The following is a 23,543-nucleotide window of genomic DNA, read 5'->3' on the forward strand; positions in this document are numbered from 1 at the left end:
CAGTGTCAATATCCAAAAGATAAGGAGGACAATTAACACTGTCAAAGAAGCACTCTGTTTTATGATTTTTTTTTGTTTTGGTTTTAATGATCAACAAGTGGCAACTGACATAGGGCATCTTTTCCGGAAGTGGGAAAATAATGGTCTCACAAAGTCTGATTTTCCTCATCTGTGGACAAGGCAGATCCTTCCCAGACTTCAGCAATTGTTGGTACAAGCGAACATGGCCCAAAATTTCTAGATCTTCCAGTCTTTCAAGAAATAAAATAAATCTAAATTTTATACAAGATGCTACCATTTAAAAATGTGAGCTCTTTTTTTACAAAATGCAAACTAATGATGATGATCATCATTATTATTATTATCATCTATAGACTAGATTTGGTTGATGAGGCTGCAGTTGGTCCACTGGCCAACAGAATCCATAGACAGGACTTGGTCTTCTCTGAATGCCCCCCTCTCCCCACCTCCAGCCAACACTTGTGTTTCTGTCCTCTTTCCTTCTCTTGCATAGGATGTTTGAACTTTGGGTGGCTGTCACTCATAAGAGTTGGTGGTGGACAGAGTTAACCCCGTGGTAGCTCTTAGGATCTAGGGAATAATTTACAATATCTGACAGTGAGAGGAGGACCCACTTTAATCCAGGAAAGGAAAAAAGGAGTTAATAATTAAGAAGGCAGTGTCACCATGGAAGGTGGAGAAAGATGGGAGATTTTTTTCCCCCCCTTGGGAGAAGGGATGGGATTGAACTATCAAAGCCTGGAAAAGAAAAAATAAATATCTTGATGAAAATTCCTAACACAGGGAAGACTGCCAAAACCAGCACCAAGAAAGTGATAGGAAAGACGATAAGCAAGTGGAAAAGTAGAAGAGAACAAAAAGCATATACAGGGTCCAGCAAAAGTAAGGCCTGTGAGTGTGGTTGGTAGGGTAATAATATGGGTATAATAATTTATAGTTTCAATTTGGACATTTCACCTAAAATGTCATATGGTATGCTTGAGTGTGATATTGTTATGTTTCAGAATTACATGCTTATGATTTTGAAATAAAATATTTTTAATAAAAAGGGGGTGTTATTTCTGCTGACTCTCTCTATATAAATATATTGTATTAAATTCTGTAAAGTTTGCATTAAAGTCTGACTTCCAGAGGTTCAGATAAAATATAATGCTCTAAATTAGGGGTCAGCAAGCCATAATCTGTGAACCAAACCTGGCCCATTGCCTGTTGTGTAACCCTCAAGATAACAATGGATTCTGTACTTTCCAATCGTTGACAAAAATAAGAAGAAGAATGTTTTATGATAGGTAAAAAAATGATAGAAAATTCAAACTTAAGTGTTTATTTACATATTGTCTGCAGCCACTTTCACACAACAATAACAGAGTTTTGGGTAGATGCAGTAGGGAGAATTAAAGTATTTATCATCCACCCATTTCCCATTTATAGAAAAATGTTTGCCATTCTATTTGTGATGGCCAGAGTGATAATAATACCTGGCCCCTAGATTGAAATCAGGCCTTTTTGGAGGCTTACCTCTGTTTCCTAGGCATTACCAAAACTACTTTGTCTGTTTTTTTACCTTATTCTTTCATTATTATTTTTTTTAAGTGCCTGCAATACACCAGGAACTTAATACTGCACACTAGACATTGGGTGGCAAACCACTTCCCATGAGCCATGTGCACCAGCCCTGGGGAGCAGAGATGCAGAGAACATGGTACCTGACTTTTAGTGGAGAAAATGGATCCCAGGAAAAAAATTACAGATAAAGTCAAAATCATAGAAAATGTAAATAACAATAATTAGGACTGGAGATGGTGAGGACAGGAAGATAAGAACACAAATATACAATCAGTAAAGGCCCACAAAATGGACAGAGTTGAATTTCTTATTTGGCTCTGAGCTTCCTGGCCATCAAAGTAAAAAGGGTCACAAAACAATTAGCCTTTATTTCCAGAGGGAGGATAAAGATTACTCATTACTCAGGAGCCACCAATTTTTTCATATTATGGAGTTCTTAAAAAGAAAAAAGAAAATATCCTCTGCAAAAATACATGTGTATCTACTATATATCTGTATGTCCCATATATATTTCTCATTTTTCCCTGATTAAAATCATCAGGTTCTTTAATAAAAGCAATATATATATAGTAATAAAGATAATAATCTTTATATGTATATAACTCTACAGTTCCCAAAACATTCCCACAATTCTGCTCATTGGCCCACTCTTGGTGAAGAGTAAGTGGATAGTCTTACCTCTATCCTTTTCAGGAAACTAGGAGTCTAAATGTGTAAATTTTTGGCCTTTGTGACAGAACTAAGTTTCCTACTCCTGGTCCAATGGTCTTTCTACTTTTTAACATTAAAGAGACATCACTCAACCTGACCCAAGCCTCACCAAAGTAATAAGTAGCTCTCTCTCCTCCCAGGAAGTTGTCTCATGGCAATGCTGCTCTCCTCCCTAGTAACTTCTCAGAAGAGCAGTGTTGAAAGTCAGAGTCAAAACCTAAAGTTAGAAACAGTATCAGGCTGTTAAGTAAGAGGGGTCAACCTGCAGCTGTCATTGGAGCTTTCCGGGTTGTAACAACGTGACCATTTGGATATAAGAGAATCCGTTACAGGGGAACCTTGCTAAGATGGCCAAAATTCAGCCTGAAATAATTGAATTCCCTGCCAAACACTGTCTACTGCCGTTATCTAAAAATGTAATTATGCAGCTAAATCAAACAACTAAAATTAGTGTTGTGTAAAAACACCTTGGCTATTTAAAGTAGAAGAATTGACATTTGGATTTAGAAAAAGCCAATAGTTGAATATGTTTTGGCGGTGTCTGAAGCTCTTCCAGTTTGGACAAAATCTATATCCTGTATTTTGTTTAGAGTCAGAAATGGAATATGGCAGGCAGGGGCAGGTGTTTGGTTTGAAGGTGATTTTCAGTGATCCCTGGGCCTTGAGCTTAAGTCAAGTGGACTCACTTTGTCGGTTTCATATCATTGTTCTCAAAACTGTAAAACTCTAAAAGCACCCACATGCTTTCCTGGTACGAAGAATAGAAGAGTGACGGTTTGAAAGTAGTGGCTTTCATTTTGAAGCCACAGATGTGACTAGACCAACCATCAGGAGAACAGGAAACACATGATCAGAATGGTTAATAACCTCTTGTATGGCACATGCCCAGATGCTAAGGACTTCATATGTCACACAACCCTTTGAGTGTCTACTATCTCAGTTTTCCAGATGCAGAAACTGGCATTCAGAGACACTAAGTAACTTGTCGAAGATCACACAGCCAGTATGTGGACACTCAAGACAGTAGAATTCCGATTCATGCAATCCCTTAGGAATGTATCTATACCATTTAAGATACCCTAAACAATCATTAGGTATTACCACACACTCGAAAGATTTCAAATATTGGCTCAAATCTATTTCTTATGCATAGTTTTGGTACACATTCACTATGGCTTTAAATTCTGGGAACAGGGAGACATCTCTTATTAATATATTGCACATTATAACAATTGAAAGCTGAAAGACAAAGAATGTCTTTTTTAAATACACACACACACACGCACACACACACAAAGCACACGATGTTCTATTACAGAGTGAAATACTATAATGAATGTAGTGGCTTGGTTAGAAATTGTTTGTAACCTGGCACTGCCTCTTCCAAGTGCATGACCGTGAACAAACAGTTCAACTAGCGTAAGACTATTTCCCATTTGTTACCTGGAAATGATAATAGTTCCCACTTAGGGGAGTTGTGAGAATTAAATTACATAACACATGTAAATAATTAAGCTCATTCTCTGTGCATAGCACGTACTGCAAATATTAGCTAGTAGTATTATATTATTTGCTCAAATTGCCTCTTTAAAATTAAAACCAGAAAGAGAGAGAGAGAGAGAGAATAATAATATAGACTACTTTCTTAGTTCTTTTTTGATTAGTACCAAAGCTGGAACACATTAACCTACTCAAGTTTTAAGTGACAACTGATAATCATATCAACATACATTTCTCAGTCTTTTTCTCACTAAAAGTCCCACTCAGACTGAATAGGGACACAGTCTTTTGCTCAGATCCATTAGGAATTGCCCAAATCTTGCAGCCTGACTATGCTTCTCTTGGACTCTTGGTCTCTCTGTCTGCCTCTCTGAGAACTAAATTAATGGAGTATTTGGTTAGTCATGTTAGGCAAGCCATTCCCAAAATAGCACCTTCCATTTTTGTAGCTTCGACTCTGCAGCTGCTGTGTCTATTCGCTGTCTGGGAAGAAAACTTTCACATCGAGAGTTGCTGATTCGGATTTTCTTTCTTTCCTCTCTCCGCGGTGATGAGCGCTTGGCTCCTGACAGAAGCGATTTGGCTCTCAGCTTTGTAGTTCGGAAGAAGTCGGGTTTATAGATTTTCCCCTAACTCTCCATTGATGTGTTGAGCTTCAGAGGGAATAATACCTTCACGTAAAGCATGTTGCCTTCTCAAGGAGTCCTCCTGCATCCCTATGGAGTGCCTATGATTGTTCCAGCAGCCCCCTACTTCCCCGGACTGATCCAGGTAATTCAAGGCCACTGCCAGCAAGCAACTTAACTCCAGAGCGCTCAGAGTAATAATTGGAATTTTTATGGTTGAGAAAGCAAACACTTTTAATACAGGAAAAAGCCCTCGTGTAGTCAGTGAGAAGACAGTAGGAAATCAAAAAGATGGATCACCCTAATCTGGCTATTGACATCTCTCATGGCTGAATAAATGGTGTAGTTGAGCTATATTTGCTTGTATTGATCTGGCTGCTGTTTAACATTCATGCCTTTGCTTCAGGAGGTTGACCATGGGGCAAAGGATTTGCTCTCCTTCTCTGCTTTCTGAGGGACTCAGTCTCCCAGAGTAGATCATGAGGCAAAATAACTTATCACGAAGTGACTTGGTTAAAAGCTTCAATCCAGAAATAGAAAGAACGTGAAATATGCGTTAATTCATGTGTTCTTCTTCTCGTGAGTTGTCTATGTTTTCAGCAGGTTCCTCCCACCTGGGTTGAGTGGTGGGACTGAGGCAAAATGGAGCACTCGATTGATGGTTAATTTATGAAGTTCAGAGATTATTATAGGAAACCCTTACCAGCTTTTTACATGCTAATGATAGCAAGAAAGTGGATGGTTGAAATGCGTGTTGGTTTCACTTTTAATGCTATTATTTCTGTACAGGGAGAATCATCTGTGAATAAGATGTTTGTGACCTTTTTTTTCCCCCTCATCAAAAGTTTGTCTTTTTAAACAAGCATTGGCTTCTCAGTGCATGTCTGAAGTTCTCTATGGAAAGCTAACACCTACTAGTGACGGGGCCTAAACATCATAGGAAACCCAGCTGGCTTTTGTTTTGTTTTTGTTTGCTTGTTTTAGAACAAGCATCTCTTTATAATACATTCTGAGTCTTGTTTTTACAGAGAAGGAAAACTAAATGTATTCAGTACATCCTTTTACCATCAACCTTGTGATATTTAAAAATTTTTACAATACCCTAGCTCTTTAATTAAAATTTCTGGGAAGGGTTCTGATCAAACACTTCTTCCTCCTTTTCTGAATGTTGCTTATCAACTGTAAGAACCTTGGTGATTTGAGACATTCAGGGTAATTCTAAATAATAATAAAACATTTTGTCATCCCAGATTTATGGTTGTTGCTGAATTTGAGGCTCCATATTATGTGTGAGAAATAAATGGACCACCTAGAGAAGGGACAGCCCTCAACAGCATGGGAACTGTTCCATGTTTCCTGGCATGAGCAGGCGGGTTTGGCCCACATGGCATCTGAAGCAGGACTCGATGGCAAATTGTATGGCTTTTGCTTCCATTGGAAACACGGGGTGAAGGTCGGCCACTGGAGTTTTGTCAGACCCTCTGCCACCCCGTCTGATAAATAATTACAAGCAAATAGTGCCCTTCACTCTATGCTGATTGATGCTGAAATTGCTTTTGAAAGTTCTCATAAGTTCCTGTTATAGATTAAGTGCCGGTGTAGGAAAAATAACGGCACCCACTGAAATGGGTGAATGTAATCAGGCTTAATGGACTCTAGAGCTTGTTGGGAATTAAATAACTATCGATTTGCTGGAATGTTGCTGTCATTACGAAATGCCACTCTGGACGTATTACCCCAGTGATAGATGAGAAGATGCACAGGCCAGCTGAGAAATTGGGGAGACCCTATTTCCTCCTCTTTTGCAGGGCATTGAAAAAAACATATCCAGTTATTTTTTGGAAGAAACAAGTGATTTTACTTGTAAGTCTTATCTCCATCATAGTTTGCTTACCCACCAACACCTTTGGTAACTAGTTGCCCATGAGTCAGGTAAGCAATGCAGCAAGAGCCTCTAGACCGTTACTAGAACATGCTTCCTCTTCTTCTCCTATCCCCACAGGACACACTGAAATTCTGTGAACTGGGAGAGACTGGCTTTACTTCTGGTATTTGCCCATTGGCATCACAAAACTTATATCACCCCATTGCCATAATCTGTGCAAAGGGAAGAAATGTAACTCAAAGAGAGAATAATTATAATACTCTCACACACAGTCACCTTTCAGCTCATGCTCTCATAGCAACTGCACATTCCAGCAGACTGTATCAGCTTGCCTATCAGTTTCTTGATCTTGTGGGTTTCTTCCCAACTTTTCAAGATGCAATGCCTTTCCTATCATTAAGGAGCCACCCACACTTAATAATGTCATCAGCAAGACATTAAAATCATCCAAAATAGACTGTGCACTCCATCATTGGTAACAAGTTCCCTTTGACTAGCGATGGAGATGTGCAAACAGAGCCATAGTGGCCACTTGGCAGGATTGTTACATCAGAGCCTTTCCCATCTCAACAGCCAGTGATTCTATGGCAGAAAAACTTCGTTTTCATAATTCTTCCAAGTGTCACTTTTTGAAGTTCAAATCAGCATTGTCCTGTTTTTGTCTTCTCAGTTAGAGAAAAAAATTACTAGACCAGGTATTGTAAGAAGCTTTGGGGGAGCATCCTTTTATACTGCAAAGACAGTGAATGAAGGTGTTTTCCAGTAGAGCTGAGGAAGTTACTCATATTGCTCCTTTATTCTGGGGGTAGATTCAATAGTTATCACTGACCCCAGCCTTCATCTCCTAGGAAAACCAGAATCTTTACCACTTTGGACTCCTTGAGCCCATCATCTAGTGTCTAAACTTGTTGAATGTATGTCAGTGTGGATAGTTTTTCCTTGTAGCCATTTAAAGCATTCAAAAATACTTATGGTGGATTGAGCTAAACCAGTTTGGATTTTTTCATGGTTAGTAATAAGCAGAAGAGAAGAGGAAAAAAAGCACTATTACCAAGTGTGTTGTCTAAACATTGCTCCTTTTCCCTTGGCATAGACCTGAATCTTGGTGTCTTTGGATAAGAAGAACCTATGTATGTTCTTACTGAGCCTCTTTATTTACTTCTGAATTTCTAATGGCACCTTGAATGATCAATAAGTTGTCTGACCTGAGAACAAAGGAGGGTCTGACAAGTCAGTTGTCAAAAGCAGACTTCAGTCAAGAAGCTACCAAGAAGACTTACCCAAGTTGTAGGCCATGGATGCAAAATGCCAAATGATACAGTCAAAATACTGGCATTGTCATGGATTAATCTGTTTGATTAATGTTTGAGTGTTATGAACTGTGGGCTCTGGGGTACAAATTCAGGATTGCACCCCTCATTCTAGATAACTGTCTGACAGATAAGCCCTTTGACCATATATGGCTAGAATGTTCTTCATTCTGGGTCAAATAATTCCCATCTCACTTGGGTATTATAGACAATAAGTCAGAAGACGTATTCCTCGATGGAGGGCAATGTAAACAGAGCCACATCAACCTCACCATGCATTTGTTCATTTAGCTTTTCATTTGCTGCACATGTAATCTGACTCGGCTGTTGTAGGCACGGGAAAACAAAAGTGACATTCATAGCTGCTGACCTGTGAGTTCATAACCTAGTGGAAGAGAATACTAGATAAACACAAAACTCTAATCATACAATAAAAGCAGCAGGAAAGAACGATAGGTAACAATTATTAAATACTTGCTATGCAATAGACCCTGTGCTAAATACTTAATATATTATCTCATTTATTCTCACAATAACTTTAAAGTTGGGTACTATTGGTTCAGTGTCCCTTATCTGTAATTTTCAAAAAGATCTGAAAATCAGGTTTTGTGGGGGAGGTTTGGCCCCAAAACTAACCCATTTGGGAACTAAAATGATGTGTGGTTATTTATAAATTTTCCTTATCCCATTTAGTGTGAATCTTCATATATTTTGCTGCAGGAGTATTAGTATGTTTGATTTCAAAGTGTTGTCCCAGACCCTGCTAAAGGTGTTACATAATCAGTGTTTCCACTGAAATACCTTTATGAAAAATAAAATTTAAAAAAATTTTGAATGTCAAAATAATACCCCAAGTGTCTCAGATAAGGAATTACAGTCCTACATTATGACATCCTTTTTGTATATGGGGAAACGAAACCTGACACTTAGACAAAGGGAACTCACCCAAGGTCACAAAGAATGTCAGTGACAGAACTGAGGTTTGTACCAGTTCTGTTGGACCAGAGCCCTCCCTCTGAATCCCTGGTCCCTTGATCAGGTGTATCCATAGTCGTGCATATGAAAGTGTAGGTCAGGGAGTAGGTAGGTCCTCTTAGAGTCGGAGAGAGGTGTTCAAAGGGAAAGATGGCATTCGAGTCAGGCTGTGGAGCAACATCACATATTCACTAGTACTGGGTGAGCAATAGAGAAAGCCCTCTCTAATGGAGCAGAGAACTCTGCTGGATTCATGTACTGGGCTGACACATGAGGATGGACCTTTAGTATCTTCTTCAACCCTTTGGCCCTGTGGGAGTTGACATTATGTAAACACAGTTCTCAAAAGTCCGAAGATATATGGCAAAAGGAAGAAATCCCAGAAATGGAGCTGCTAAGCCCTGAATCTCTGTGTGCCTGACACAGGAATAGGCTCTACAGCACCTTTTGTGATGCAGCAGGTGAATATGGAATTCCCTAGATCTGAGTCCTGAACACCATTTGCCATCCTTTCCCTCTGAGACAGAAAGCTCTCTGGCAGAGAAATGTGGATTAATTACTCTCTGATGTGGACAGCAGTGGTATAAACAAGCCCTGCCACCCATGTTGTGAAGCAGAACTCAGTATCACTGAATTTGGCCATGTATGTTATGAGAGATCTGCCTATACATATGTGGCCATGCCAGGAATTAGCCAAGTGCTGGTTTCAATGATGGACTGAGAGTTACCACAGCTACAGAAAGATAGGGAACCATATAGGGAACTTACTGGTCATTTGGATACACTTCCAGGCAAACTTAAAAGAAATATAGTTGTTTGACTCTGTGGCTAGTAGAGCCCTTTTCAGATTTTGGTATTACTGTCCTGCAATGTTATCTGTGTGTTCTGAAGTTCTGCTGATTGGGAAAGAAATCAGAATGTACGCCGGCTGCAAATGCTGGTGGTGTCATTTACTCTGAGGCAGCTCCATCTTAGTCACTAAGTGACTTTTCTGTACTGCCAAAGACACCGTGTCAACAGCGGACTAAATTAAAGAGTCAGGGAGGTGGCAAATTCTCCAAAGAGAATTTGGAGTCAAATAGGTTCAGGTTGATATATTGGCTCTGGCATGTACTAAGCGTGTGGCCTTGGGCTTGTCAATTAACCTCTCCAAGGCTGTTTTCACAGCGACAAAATGAAATCAGGAATACCTGTCTTACAAAGTGGTTGTGAGCTTTAAATATGATTCATCTTTTCATGAGGCAATTATTTATTAAGCACCTTCTTCATGCTAGGCTGTGAACTAGGAGAGGCTCATGAAGTAGTACCAACATGTATCTTATATCCTGCTATATAGAGAAGTTCTGGCACATATATATGGGGGGGTAGAGAGAGAAAGAGGGAGAGAGGGAGAGGGAAATAACAGGTGTTTGTTTTGGGCTCTTTTATCTGCAAGTGACAAAAATCTAATTCATATTGGTTAGAGGGGAAAAGGAAAATGCCCAGTGTTAGGCAAGGTTGAATTCTGAGGCTCCAACAACCCAACCTGCAGTGGCCGTCCCAACTTGATCTTTGTTTACAAGCTACCATGTCCAAGTGGTGTCAAAGATGGTCCCCTGCCATTCCAGGCTTACATCACAACCCATCTTAGCAAGTCTCTTTCCCAACTGTTCCTGCAAAATTCCAGAAAGGAGTCTCCTTGGCTCATCTTGCCAGCCATGCCTGTCCTCAGATTAATCACCTTGACTCTGACTGCCAACCATAGAGCTGGAAGGTGTGGTCAGTCCTAACTGAGCTTTATGGGCTGTGAGGGGAGGAAAAAATGAGTCTTGTTTTAAAAAGGAAGTTGCTGGACAGGTGAAAAACTAGGTTCCTGTTATCAACAACAGTAGTAGCTGGAACTATTATGAACATGAATATATGTTTTTCCCCCCCATATTCTCCACTCTCCCCATGGAAGAAAGTGGTGGATTTCTGATCTTACTTACCCTGATTGCTTTTTGCCAGTGGTCGCAATCACCGGGCAATTGACCATCACCTAGTGCATCTTACGTCTATATTCATGATCAGGTATATGCCAGAGGAAGGTGTGGCAATTTTATTCAGTATCTTCCCACCTAAATCAATTATACTAGTGTCTCCCACCAGGGTATGTGTGGGACATTCCCACTGTTTTACAGGTGAGAACACTATGATCTAAAAAAGTAAAGGCAATCTGAGAAGGACATCTAGTAATTGAGGCAAGAATGATTTTTTTTTCCAGATCATGCAACCATATCACTTTTCCTTCTATTGGAAATACCTGCATTAATAAACATACAAATAAAGAAAGTCTGTTCTCCTTTATAGAAATGTATTTTTTTAATTAAAAGATTAAAGGGACACTGCCAATCTCTTCTGATGAATATCAGTCCTATAAAAAGGATGTGTTTCTGCAGCAGCCATCTGTCATTTTGACCATTTTAATGGCAAGCTATATCAGCAAGTATGCTTTTTATAATATGTTAGCATGGGCCAAGCTGGGCTGGAGAGACTTGTGGATTTCACACTCCTCTTTGCTGCTTTGCTGTTCAGCAATCTGAGCTTCTGGTGCTGAAGCGGAGCCCCCTCCCTGTCTTTTAAAGGTTGTTTTGGGTAAATGCTTTCTCCAGTTGATTTATTATGAAGATACTTAGCCCTATTTATGTTTCTTTCCTGTCTAAAGATAGACCCATCGCACATGCATCCCACCAGCATGCAAGCATCCAGCTACTTGATTAACTGCTGACCCCAAAGAGTTGGCCAGAAACGTTGAACTCAATACTCCAAAGGTGTTCTCCCTGGACAACTAGGGCTGTTGTTTTCTGCAATGCCCAGACTCTAACTTGAACTCTTCAGGCTTGTAAAAGTAGGAAGCAGGGGAATTGTGAAATTAATTAATTCAGCAAAATAATTATTTATTGATCACAAGTTCCATGCTGGGTTCTCTTCTAAGCTCTGGAGACACTGAGAGACTAGACCCAGTCTCTCTGTTCTGAGGTAAGTTAGTTAGATAGCCAGACCTTGGCAGTAGAGTCAGAAGTTAAGCACAACTACTGAAAGTAGAAATCTATAGAACCTCAACCCCACTCATCTCACCCAATAGGAGGTCTTAACCAAAACAGTTTTGCTACAATCCCAGGAAGATGGCCTCCTATAGACAAGCTGTCCATCATTCCCAAATGACAGGGTTCCTGGGTATTTTCCAAGGGACAAAGGGTGTTTCTGCTTTGTTTTATTTTGGGAAGGGGGAAGAGTCACAGAAAGAGCTCTGTCTCTGCAGTGGTGGTTGGCTCTGCCCTGCCCCTCCTTGCATCTGGCTCAGAGTAAGGCAGACAAGTCCAGCAAGTTAGTGCTGTGGGTAAAGGTGTCCTCCCCCAGCTGTCGCTGTTTGTTCCATTCTCCAATCCTTATTGGCTCCTGAAGGTGGAAAGGGTTTGGGGACTGGAGAGACAGTCATCTTGTCCATTCCATAGTGTCCTCAGGAACTACTCTCCAAAGAGCTATTTCTTCCTATTTCATGAGGCAGCACAGTTAAGGATTTAGACCAGAGAATTTAGTACACAGGATTTAGACCAGAGAAACCTGAGTCTGGCCATGACTCTCCCATGCTGACTTTGGGAAAGTTGCTTGATCTCTCTGAGCCTCTGCTTCCTTATCTGTAAAATGAGAGTGATATCCCATATGTTCTGCCTCCCAAAGTCTATGTCAGGAATAAAAGAGCTCAAACATGAGCATATGCAAGGCCTTTGTGGTACAGCCATGATGTTATTCAGGCAGCATGACTAAATGACAAGGTCAATATGAGTCAGCATGTTGGGCATGTTGGCCTCTGTCTGATATGGGGCATCATCTCTCTGAGATTCCCTTGTGTTTGACTGTCCCTCTTACATCAGCTTGACAGCAGGGATGGTCACACTCACTCCCATGAGATTTGATGAGATGATGTTTGTGAAGCACCGAGAGCAGCACCTGCTCATGGTGGGAACTCCATAAAGGATGGCCAACATTGCTCTTGTCTTGGTTTTTCCATGATATTCTGGGTTGCTTCACTTTCATTTTCATATGAAGATGCTCTAGGTGTGGGGGTAGATGGGCACATTTGCGACTCTCTGTTCCCACCCTCAATGGAGATTCCTGATAACCATTAGATACATATTTTTAGTGCAGACATATTTTTACTGGACAGAATAAGGTGCAACCAGGGAATGTGGTGGAAGAGAAGGATGGGGTTTGACATCCTTAGCACAAGTCCTTGAGTGGTGTGGAACCCACATTTCTCCCACTTCTTAAGTCAATAGCCCACCATGAAAGAGGATATACCAGTCTCAGTCATGTTGAACACTTACTCAAATCTTTGTCCATACACTCCATCAGGATATCTAGGGCTGGAACTAGAGCTGGGTGGAAGGGGGGAGGGGGGTTTGATGGGGGAAAATGACGCCCATCTCCTCCCCTCCATGTGGCCACAGCCTTCTGGGGACAGACTTTTTGGGACCACCCACACCTCTGTTCCATGCAGCTCCTGGGACACTGTGGGAGCTTAATAAATGTTAAATAATAAGAAGAGTAGCTTCCATCTGTCAGTGCTCTGTGGCAGGGAGGCTGTGTGAGTGCAAGACTGCTGACTGGCACCGGGCAGCTTGTGGGGAACCCTTGGGAAAACACACAGTCCTCTGAGTTACTTTTATGACCTCCTGCATCAAGGCGTTCACAAGTCCTGCTAATGATCAGAATGCAGGCAAATTCATTAACAATGTAGGCATCCATCTTGAACCCCAGATCATTTGCATCAGAATTGCAGGGAGCAGGGCCCAGTGAACTGCATGCTTCACTGGCAATCCCGGGTTTCTGATGAGCAAGTGGGTTTGGGAACTGGTGTTGACCAACAATACTGGGGTTCTGTTGAAGTTTAAAAGGGATGAAGGATCTGCCCTCTGAACAGACAGTCTCATAAATTCATACTTCCATCATTTTCTTGAAAGAAAAATGCCTACTGGGCTTTTTGAGTTTAGTTATAATAAAAACAAGAACAGCTGCTTGTTTTCAGACATTTACTATGTACCAGGCTATGTGTAAGGCATTTCACCTCCACTATCTAATTAAAGTGTTATATTTTATAGAGGAAAAAGCAGGTGAACAGAATGGTATAGGGGGTGTGGGTCCTGGGACAAATTACTGGGTTCATCTCCTGCTTCCACCTATGTGACCTTGGGCACCACTTACTACCTCTGTGGTCTTGGGCATGATTCTTGCCCTCTGTGGGCAGCATTCACCTTGTTAGATGGTAGCTAAAGGAATCAAAGCATATAAAATCCATAGCACCATGCCTAGCACATGGAAACTACAAAATAAACATATTAGCAAGTTTATTTCCAGGCACACTGAAACACCAACACAACCAACATTAAAACCAAATGATAGAGGCAATGTGGAGTGTTTACTACATATAGAGCCAATATTGAATATTTTCTAAGAATGTGAGCTCTTGGGTGAGACTGCCAGGTGAAAATCTCAGCTTTGTCTCTGTGGGGGAGTTCCTAAACCACCAAGTGCTGCATTTTCCTCTCCTGTAAAATGGACATATTAGAAGTATATAAGTCCATGCTATAGTATTCTCCTCCATTGCATGGGGACAATAGCAGACTTGCTTTTGAGGATCAGATGAGTTAACACTTATAAGGCACTTACATTGGCACTTGGTATATAGTAAGGGCTAAGGGATAGAAATAATAATATAAGGATTACATAATTATTATCATATATTACATATTATGTATTCATCATAACATGCATTATATAAGCATGCATATTATACATAAGCATATAATTATATATTGCATTTTATATTATTGATTATATTATACATAAAATGAAATATAATTATATGTCACATCATGCATCATTACATAAGTTACATCTAACATTATATATAATTACTACATTATATGTTAAAATATGTATCACATAATATATTTTATTATTGTATCGTGACAATATTGTTATTTGCATAATATATGCTAATATAATACTATTTATAATAGTTATATAATAATCATATCATATGATTATATAATTAATTATGTGATAATAATATATTATTATTATTTCTATTGCTACTGCTGCTAGTCACTCCACTGGGTAGTTCCTGTAGAATATTTTTAGTATCCAAACCATCCTTGGCAGACCTATTTTAAAAGGAAGCAAAGTAACCTACCTGCCCTAACTCTCAGGGCTAAGAAACAGCAGACCCAGGGTCCTACCCAGGCAGTCAGGCTCCAGAGCCCATGCTTGAGGGGGCTTCAGGGTTCTGTGTGGCTTTGGTGCTATCTCCCCATTCTCTGGGGGACAACATCCTTGTCTTTTACCCATACAACCTCTTCTGAGCAGAAGACTAACACAGTTTCATGCCTCTGTCATTTCTGATCAGCTTTCTGCTTTACAGCTCTCTGCCAGGAGGTCTTGCTCTCCGTGGCTCCTGGTTCCCAGGGAGATCACAACCGGAGGGGGGGGTGCTGACAAAAGGTGAGGAGGGGACTGCTGGGACAGGGTCCTTGTGGCTTTGTATACAGGAGCTTCTTTTTTGTTATCAATGTCTAAACCTCCTGGAAATACACTTTCCCTTTCTCTTTAAACACAAATCAAGCAACGTTACCAACACACATTCTCTGTCAAATATGTCAGTTACTCCAGGGGCCGCAGACAGCTTGCAAGTGATGTCTTCTATTGTTACTGTGGTGGTGTGTTATTTCTCCCTTCAACAGCTCTGTGTTTGTTCTGTTGAGAGGTATAAACACTCAAGTGCCTGCTATCTGTGAGGTTTTGACAGAATATGTGAAATTGACATGGACCGTCCAATGACCATCTTAATAAGTTGAGCTCCTCAGGCCTGATGGAGACTGGCTGTGTGGGCAGCCCTGTATTTGCCTGAAGCATTTCCAGGAATTTGGGTGGGGGCTTATAGACTCTAATGAGCTAGTGCTTGTTTCACACCTGGTGTTTTGGCAGGTGGTTCCCATTGTGACTTAGCTGAGGGACTTGGTACTGCCTGCCAGAGGGCCTAAGATTTGTGCAGGGGCCGAGCAGATGTTAGACTCATTCACCCATCATACAGAATGCCAGTCATCAGCTGCCGAGTCCTGTCCCTGTCTGTGCTGTAAGAGACCAGCACTTCCATTTGCTGCATGATGATGGGGCTGCCTGAAGATGCATAAAAAGCCTTCCATTGCTATGGAAGGGTAATGCAGAGCATATGGGATTCTTATCTGTCCAAACAGTTGTGGCGTTTGTGTGTGAAATGCTGTCTGCATGTGTATGTCTTTAATGTTTGGTTCCACAGAGCTGTGGTCTGAATAAGGAACACTTCGCGGTTTCCTCCGGGGTTGGACAGGGCATGTGTTTATGACACGTCTACTTCCTGGCCTCCCTACTTCCTCAAATCCTGGCATGGGTTCTTTTATATATATGTATATATAATTTTTATGTTTTACAGTCATTCCAATTATTTCCCTGTTTGCCGTCCTCCACCTAGCCCACCTCCCACTTGTATCATCAGTCTCCACCCCCTTGTCCATGTTCATGGGCATGGGTTTTGATTGCCCAGTCACTAATGTAACCAGGCCCCCAGCCTGCCCTGTTAGGCGAATGTTCCCCTACCATCCTCTTTTACTTTGCAGGGGTCTTGTTGCTGACACATCTTGGTATTAGTCCAGTGTCCCCTATGGCCCAGGTGTGTCTGCTTTATTCATTCATGCCTTTGTGTTAAGATCTGCTCAGACATCAGAAATAAGTGGAACTGAAGATGGTTTGGCTTATTGAAGATGGGTTAAAAGAGGGCAGATAATATCCACCATTTTGAATGCCAAGAAAATAAAGACAAGCAGGTGCACATGATGCTCAGGGGCCTGGTGGTGATGGTGACAGTAAAAAACAAATAGAGAAAAGTAAAGAAAGAGAAAAAGAAACCACATATGATCCTTGAATGTGGATGTTTATGTTAAGATCTCTTTGGTTGGAGAAACAGAACCCAACTCTGGCTAGGTTAATAAAAATAAGAAGATGAGTTTTTTTACATTTTTACTTTTTCTTTGAGTTTTAAGGCATAAACAATTGCATGCACAGAAACTCTTGGGTTCAAAAGAGGAAAAAAATAGAAAATTAAGCCAAGGGAAGTTCAGGAGATAGGGCAGGCCGAGAGACCTTGGCAGGCAAAATTTATAGACATTCTCTCCAGGTGAGTGGTTCTCAGCCAGGGTGATTTTGCCCTCTAGGGGCATTTTGGCCATGTCTACAGACATTTTTAGTTGCCATAAATGGAAGGGAGTTGCTACTGGCAACCTACAATGCATAGGTCAACCAGAATTATCTGGCTCAATGTGTCAACAGTACCAAGGCTGGATACTGCAGTGGCACAGCTACAAAGACCACCAGCCTCTCTGTGTGTCTCCATTCAAGCTCCAGATTCCCAGGAAAGGATCTAATGGATCCAGCCTCAACCTTTGAATCAATGAACTATGTTCTGGACTCACATGGACTTCGGCCCATTCGGAATATTGTTAACCAGTCCTGGGGAAAGAGGGTTGGGTGAGGATCAACAGGAACCAGAAGCCTTCCCAAGAGACGTGTCTTTCAGGCTTTATTGACAGCCTTTGGTGGACCTCACCTGTGGCTGAGGACCAGCCCAGGCAGCACATTTCACACACAGCGACCTGTCTGCAAGAAGGATGCCGCACCTTAGTGCCAGTGTCAGCAAACAACCAGTTTCTTTGATCTTTGATTTAAGCTTACGCCTTCCTTCTCAGGCCCCTTTCTAACAGAAATTCATTAAAAATAAGTCTCACCTATTTTTCTAATTATAAAATTAATTTAGGATGAATGCTAATTTAGTTGGGGCAAACAGAAAAAGCACAAACAAATACATTCAGACACACACACCCCACATACACACAGAAATTCACAACGTGAAATAACCACTTTCAAACCACTGTATGTGTCCCTGTATTTTTTTTCCTACAGATACATTTTCTTCCTCAAAAAATTCTCATACTCTCATCCTATAAATAAAATTTATATCACTTGCAGCCAACATTTTTTCCAATAAAAACCTTTTTAAAATAGAATTAATGATTGTTTAAAACTTATGAATATCCTTTTTGTTAGGTACATAAATACTAGAGTGGTATCTTAAAACACATGTATGTCTTATGTTCTTTCTCCTTCAGTCAGCCTTGACAGGTAGTAGCTAAGCTCCTAAGAAAATGGACCATTGGAAAATTATAGTATTTAAGTCAGATGGGAAGAGAAAGATTGGGGCAAAGGAGAGGAATCCACCAAATAATTCCAGGGATTAGACAATCATGTCAGAAAGAGGCAGAGTTTTGCTGACTCCAACCCACCAGGTAGGTGGCTCTGCTCCCTGCTCTCTTCCTAAGATCTATGAACTGGGGCACTGAAAGACCTGCTTCCCTTTGAGAAAGAAAAACTCAGGGAGTGCACTTGTAATTTTCAGAACACAGACTTATATCTTAGAAACCTAGGCAAAGTCCACACTCACTTTAGGACTACAGCTTGGGTTATAAAGGCAAGATGCTCAAAAGAACAAGATCTTTTGTGGGCCTTCTGTAAGGAGCAAAGGGGACAGGACAGACTCACCTGGTCAGCTTTCAGCACCCCTGCCTGAGTATTTCTCTTGCAAACCAAATGCACATACGTCTAAGGTACAAGATCAGTTTTTCAATTTAAATGACTTTGCTTTCTCTCTTAAAAACCAAATTCTTCTCCTAATTTCCTTAAAGTCCTAAAAGTACATTTATCCCTTTATATGTAGGAGAAAGAAGTCATGGACTGGGTTTGCCAATGGCATTAGGATGAGGTAAGCCCAGCAGCCCTTGTTTGAATGTGTACAGAAAATTCAGAAGACTTTGCTCAATCAGTAGCTTACCCAGTTAATGTTCTTCCCTTTCAGTCTGAACCACAAAATCAAACTAAGGGTGGTGAGATGTCTTGTATGTTTCAGAGGCCAGGGAGGGTTTGTTTTGGAAATTCAGATGGCTATAGTTTCATTTTCATGTGTGTTCATTAATTTATTAAACATTTATTGACTTTTTAGTGTTTGCTAGACAGTGGGATTGCAGGCGTGAAAAAGACCACTTAGATTTAATAGGAAATGCAGTCAGTAAGCAGGAGAACATTCAATGGCTTTAAGTGCTATAAAAAATATAAAACAAGTTACATGATAGCGACCAACTGAGAGGGTTATTTTGGATAGTGGAAGGAGGGAAGGTGTGGAATTTGAGCTCAGACCTGATTTACAAGTAGGAGCCAGCTGTGTAATGAAGAGAATTCAGGCAAAGGGCACATGAAAAAGTTCTAAGGTAGAATGAATAGGGCCCCTTTGGGGACTAACAAGGTTGATCTGTATGATTGGGATATTGTGGATGAAGGGTGAGGAGGTAGGAGTTAAAGTCAGACATGTGGTTAGCAACCAGATCCCAGTCAGCCTTTTAGAACATTGCAGGAAGTTTAGTTTTTGGTCTAAGAGAGATAGAAAACTGCCAGAGTGTTCCTTGTAGGGAAACACCATGATCTGATCTAACATTATGGAAAAATTCCTCTGGAAGCTAGGTGGAGGGTGGACAAGTGGCTTTAGTCGGACAAGATGGGTAACTGGGATGGCAATTAGTGTGTGTTCAGGTGGAGATTGCCAACACCAAGGTAGTCATGGTTGCTTAACGAATATATATTCTTCTTGCTGCCATTCCTTTGATCTTCATTGATTAGACCATTCTTTCCTGAAAAGGGGGCCAGTTTCCAAGGACCAGGGTAGAACAAAAAATCACAATGATTATAGAAAGAGAGGTGGGGGGATGGGAATTATAAAACAGTCTGTGTCTGAGGGTCTGGTTACATGTGTTGCTTCAGGGGAGTGCAGCATCTGTGTTTAATTGTTAATGACCCAAAATGCATCCCATGGTTATAAGCAAACCTGCTGAAGCACTGGGGATCAGTTTTGGGTACTTTATTAAGTCTTGCCATTCCCAGGCTGCGAGTGATATCTGATGAGTCATGTGCTCATGGACTGGACTTTCCACCACAAGACAGTTCTGTCTTAGGGCTGGTTGATTTTCTCTTTATTTCATTTTTGCAGAAGTAGGGAAGGCCCCTGGGGGCTAGATGTCTCACTTTTATAATTTGTGGCAACAGGAAAAACCTAGGAGTTTAGATTCAGACAGGCCTGTGTTCCAAAACCTGCCTTGCAACCTTCTAGACTTGGTCTTGAATAGATTACCTATCTGAGCCTCAGTTTACTCATGCACAAAGTAGGAGGAAATGTTTGCATGTCAGAGAGTAGCAGAAAAGATTGTTATGCATAACTGGTTAATTTATTCTTCTATAATTTTTATAATACTTTTATTGAGCACTGCTTCATGCATGTAAGAAACAATGCTCAACATTAGCAGAACAATGCTCAGGAAGTCAGACAAGATTCCTTTCTTAGTGGAGTTTATGATCTCATGGGCCAAAGAGTCAAAACAAAGAATGAATCCACTACAGCAACCCATGCATTAACTAATTACAGTTGTAGTAAGTGCTAGGAAGAAAATAATGTAGGAAGGAGGAAAGTCAGTGATGATGAGAATGATCACGCTACTACTCTATCACTGAGCTGATGTCTCACAATGTCTTGAGAGCCTTCTTCCATGGATCACTCCTCCACTTTTCTGAGCTTCTTGGGTTTGTCTTGGAGACACCTGATACCTCACTCTTCCACGCCTGAAATACACATGTCCATGGAGAACAGCTGATTTGCTGTGGAGCAGGGGAATGTGCTTTTCCTGAGTTTGGGAGCCACCTGTTTCTGGGAGTGCCATGGAAACGCACATTCTGTCACTCGATCTTGAGTTCCAGGCAGGGAATTTTCAGCTGTCAGCAGCTGTCTTTTCTGATTCCCTGCCCAGGCGTTTCCAACCCTAGGAAAAACCCATTGTAACCCTCACCAGTGACTTTGAGCCCACTCTCCAGAGCTGAGAAAAAAAGAGAGGCTGCTGCAGAGTGATTTGTAGGTGTGGGTTTTTAATTGAGACAGCTGGGAATTTTCCCTCAATGTATATGTAAAACAGTGAGCATATAGTCTTACTGTGGAAAGGTTCTTCACTTCCAGTTGATTGTCAAACAACCTTATGGTAGAAACATACTTAAGAATCTCTGCTCCAAAAACAGCCATAGCTTTGTGGCTTCTGGGTGGAGAAAGTCTTCTAGCCTTTCAAGAGGAGGTCAACTGGACACAGCACTACAGTGTAACCCAACCCTTTGCATGCATCCCCAAACAGGGCAGAAGGATTGGCCTTCTCCCCGACTCTGTGCCACATAACCAAGTAAGAGGGAACTTAAGTTTGCTTATCCTGTTCTCAGAAGTTGCATCACCCCACCCTGAATGTAGAGGTGTGCCATCCTGGGACATCCAGTTCTTCCCTTTCACAAGTGAACATCAGCTATGGAATAGTAGAACTCACAGCAATCCATCTGGCACCAAATTTTTGCTTCAGTCTCCCGTCTCTGCTATTTGGTCCTTGGAAGGCCCTTTGTGTCCAGGTACCAAAGAGGAATAAGGTGGAAATAGATTGATAAATAACCCAGAAGTTGGGCCCGTTCTCCAGGAAGAGAGTGATAATGGCCTCATCTGCACAAACTTGCTGAACAATACTTCTGAGTCTTCCATGCAATTCTGGAAAGATACTGGTGTAGGAGTTTGGAAGATTGCACTCTTCTTCTAAATCTGCCCCTGGGTGTCCAGGTATCAGTGAGCAAGTCTCCTGGCTTCTGTTCTTCATTTGTGTGCACAAAGCAGTTTCAAATATAGACATGAAAATGTTACACACACTCCACTTTTGCATATAACTCCAGGTTTCAGTTCTGTGAATGGACCCCAGAAGAGAAGCCCAAAGCATGGCTTTGGCCATCGTTTCCTAAACTTTAGATACTCAAATGCTTTGTAGCACCAGGAATAGTTTATATTTTTATTTAAAAATACATTTATTTAAATTGATTTAGTTTCTAGGGGAACTTTCCATCTCTACTTCAACTGGACATTTACCATTACAAGATATAATACCAAATGAATGGTATTGACTAAAAATACGTTGATTGCACCAACTAGAAAGGCTCTAATAAAAAGGTAGATGATAACAGGCAGAGAAATTGGAACCTGCATACAATGCTGATGGGAATGTAAATTTTGCAGCTACTATGGAAAATACTTTAGTAGTTTCTCAAAAAATTATATGTAGAGTTACTATATGACCTAGCAAATTCTCTTTACATATATACAATAGAGAATTGAAAATAACACATGCCCACACCAAAAGTTATGCACAAATGTTCATTGCAGCATTATTCATAAGAGCCAGATAATAGAAACAACCTAAATGCCCATCTACTAATAAGTAGATTTAAAAAAAACACAGTATATCATATACGGGAGAATTAACCATAAATGGAACAGAGCACTAATGCTTGCTACAACATGGATGAACTTTGAAAATATTATGCTAAATAAGAGAAGCCAGATACAAAAGGCCACATATTACATGATTCAATTTATATGAGATGTCTAAAATAAGCCAATCTATAGAGACAGAGTGTCGATTAATTATTGTCAGGGGCTGGGGAAGAGGAGTGGAAAGCGACTCCTAATGGGTGTGGGATTATTTCTTGGGGTGATGAAGATATTCGGGAATTAGTGGTGACAATTGCAAAACTTTGTGACTATATTTTAAAACACTGAATTGCACACTTTAAAAGAGTAAATTTATAGTATATCTTCCTAAAAAATTCATTGAAAAAGAAGCAATGTTATCCAATTCTCCATTCCTTCTGTTTGCTACAGATGTTTGCTATGTCCCAGGCCTGTCCTGTCTCAGGAGAAGGGGGAGATTTAGAAGTTCCAAAGATGATGTTCAAGGCAGTTAATAGTGCCAGCTGAGATTCTCCTTCAATAATCAGAAAAACAAAAGGAGTCTTGAAAAGGGAACTGCTTTCTAAACCCTAGAATCATGAAATGCTTAGGATTTCCTTATCAAGAAATGCTTAGGATTTCATACCATTATGAGAATATGACTTACTTGTGCCAATCTTTGATACTGATGGCTATCAGCACAGAAATGAGGATATTTTACCTGAGGAAAATGTAATTCTCTAGAAACCGGCTATATCATATGGGAGCCACTAGCCACAGGTACCTATTTAAATTTAAAGTTACACTGTTGACATTTCCAGTGCTCAATAGCCACATGTGGTTTGTCTTTATTACAGTGCACAATACAGACCATTTTTTCATTGCTTCAAGTTCTACGAGGCAACACTATTCTAGATGATTGGATTAATTATATTGCTATGCTGTGTTCTCTTTTTTCTCCTTTCCTTTTCCACTCATTTAAGCAGATATGAATGCTGAAACCTGACGAATAATGTAGTAAAATTAATATTTAATATTTACACTTGGTTTGTGCCAGGTGGTGTGCCAAACATTTAACATGCATTATCTCAGTTAATCCTTACAAAATTTCGAACAGGCAGGTATGGTGATTATCCCTGCTGTAGAGATGAAAAAAACTGAGCATCAAAGAAGTTAGGTCAGTTGATCTAGTTTACAAAACCAGTGAATGGGGAAGCCTGGGATTTGAATCTGAGTCAATTGACTTTGTCTGCTCTATCTTTTTAATCTCAATCTTCTACAGTTTGGAGCTTCTGAAAGAGGCACAAATCCCCTCTCTGGTCCCAGCTAGGATTCTTTAAAGACCTCTCAGCCCTCTTCCTTTTAGTTTTAAAATTGTAATGTAATGGCTATATTTTCCCTAAAATGCTTTCAAGACATAAATAAGAAAGCAAAGTAAAACATGTGAGTCTGCTTATCATGTCTTCCTTCCACACCTACCTTCCTCCACAGGCATATTG

General features: G+C 40.6%; 1 protein-coding gene across 7 annotated transcripts in view; it reads left to right on the plus strand.

Annotated features, from left to right (window-relative positions):
* RBFOX1 (RNA binding fox-1 homolog 1) overlaps window positions 1–23,543 on the plus strand; it is a 1,461,257-nt gene that overhangs the window by 1,119,531 nt on the left and 318,183 nt on the right. For 3 of the 7 annotated variants that reach the window (XM_054589563.1, XM_054589562.1, XM_054589561.1), the window contains exon 1: window positions 4,275–4,569. The exons of the other annotated variants lie outside the window; for them this stretch is intronic. In XM_054589563.1, coding sequence (XP_054445538.1) covers window positions 4,483–4,569 — 87 coding nt within the window. In that variant the 5' untranslated portion in view covers window positions 4,275–4,482. Of the gene's footprint in view, window positions 1–4,274; window positions 4,570–23,543 lie in introns of those variants that run through there. 7 annotated transcript variants of the gene reach the window in all.

Source organism: Pteronotus mesoamericanus, unplaced genomic scaffold (assembly GCF_021234165.1).
Source record: "Pteronotus mesoamericanus isolate MK-2021 breed Mesoamerican mustached bat unplaced genomic scaffold, CSHL_Meso_final scaffold_167, whole genome shotgun sequence".
In the NCBI taxonomy this organism is placed as follows: Eukaryota; Metazoa; Chordata; class Mammalia; order Chiroptera; family Mormoopidae; genus Pteronotus; species Pteronotus mesoamericanus.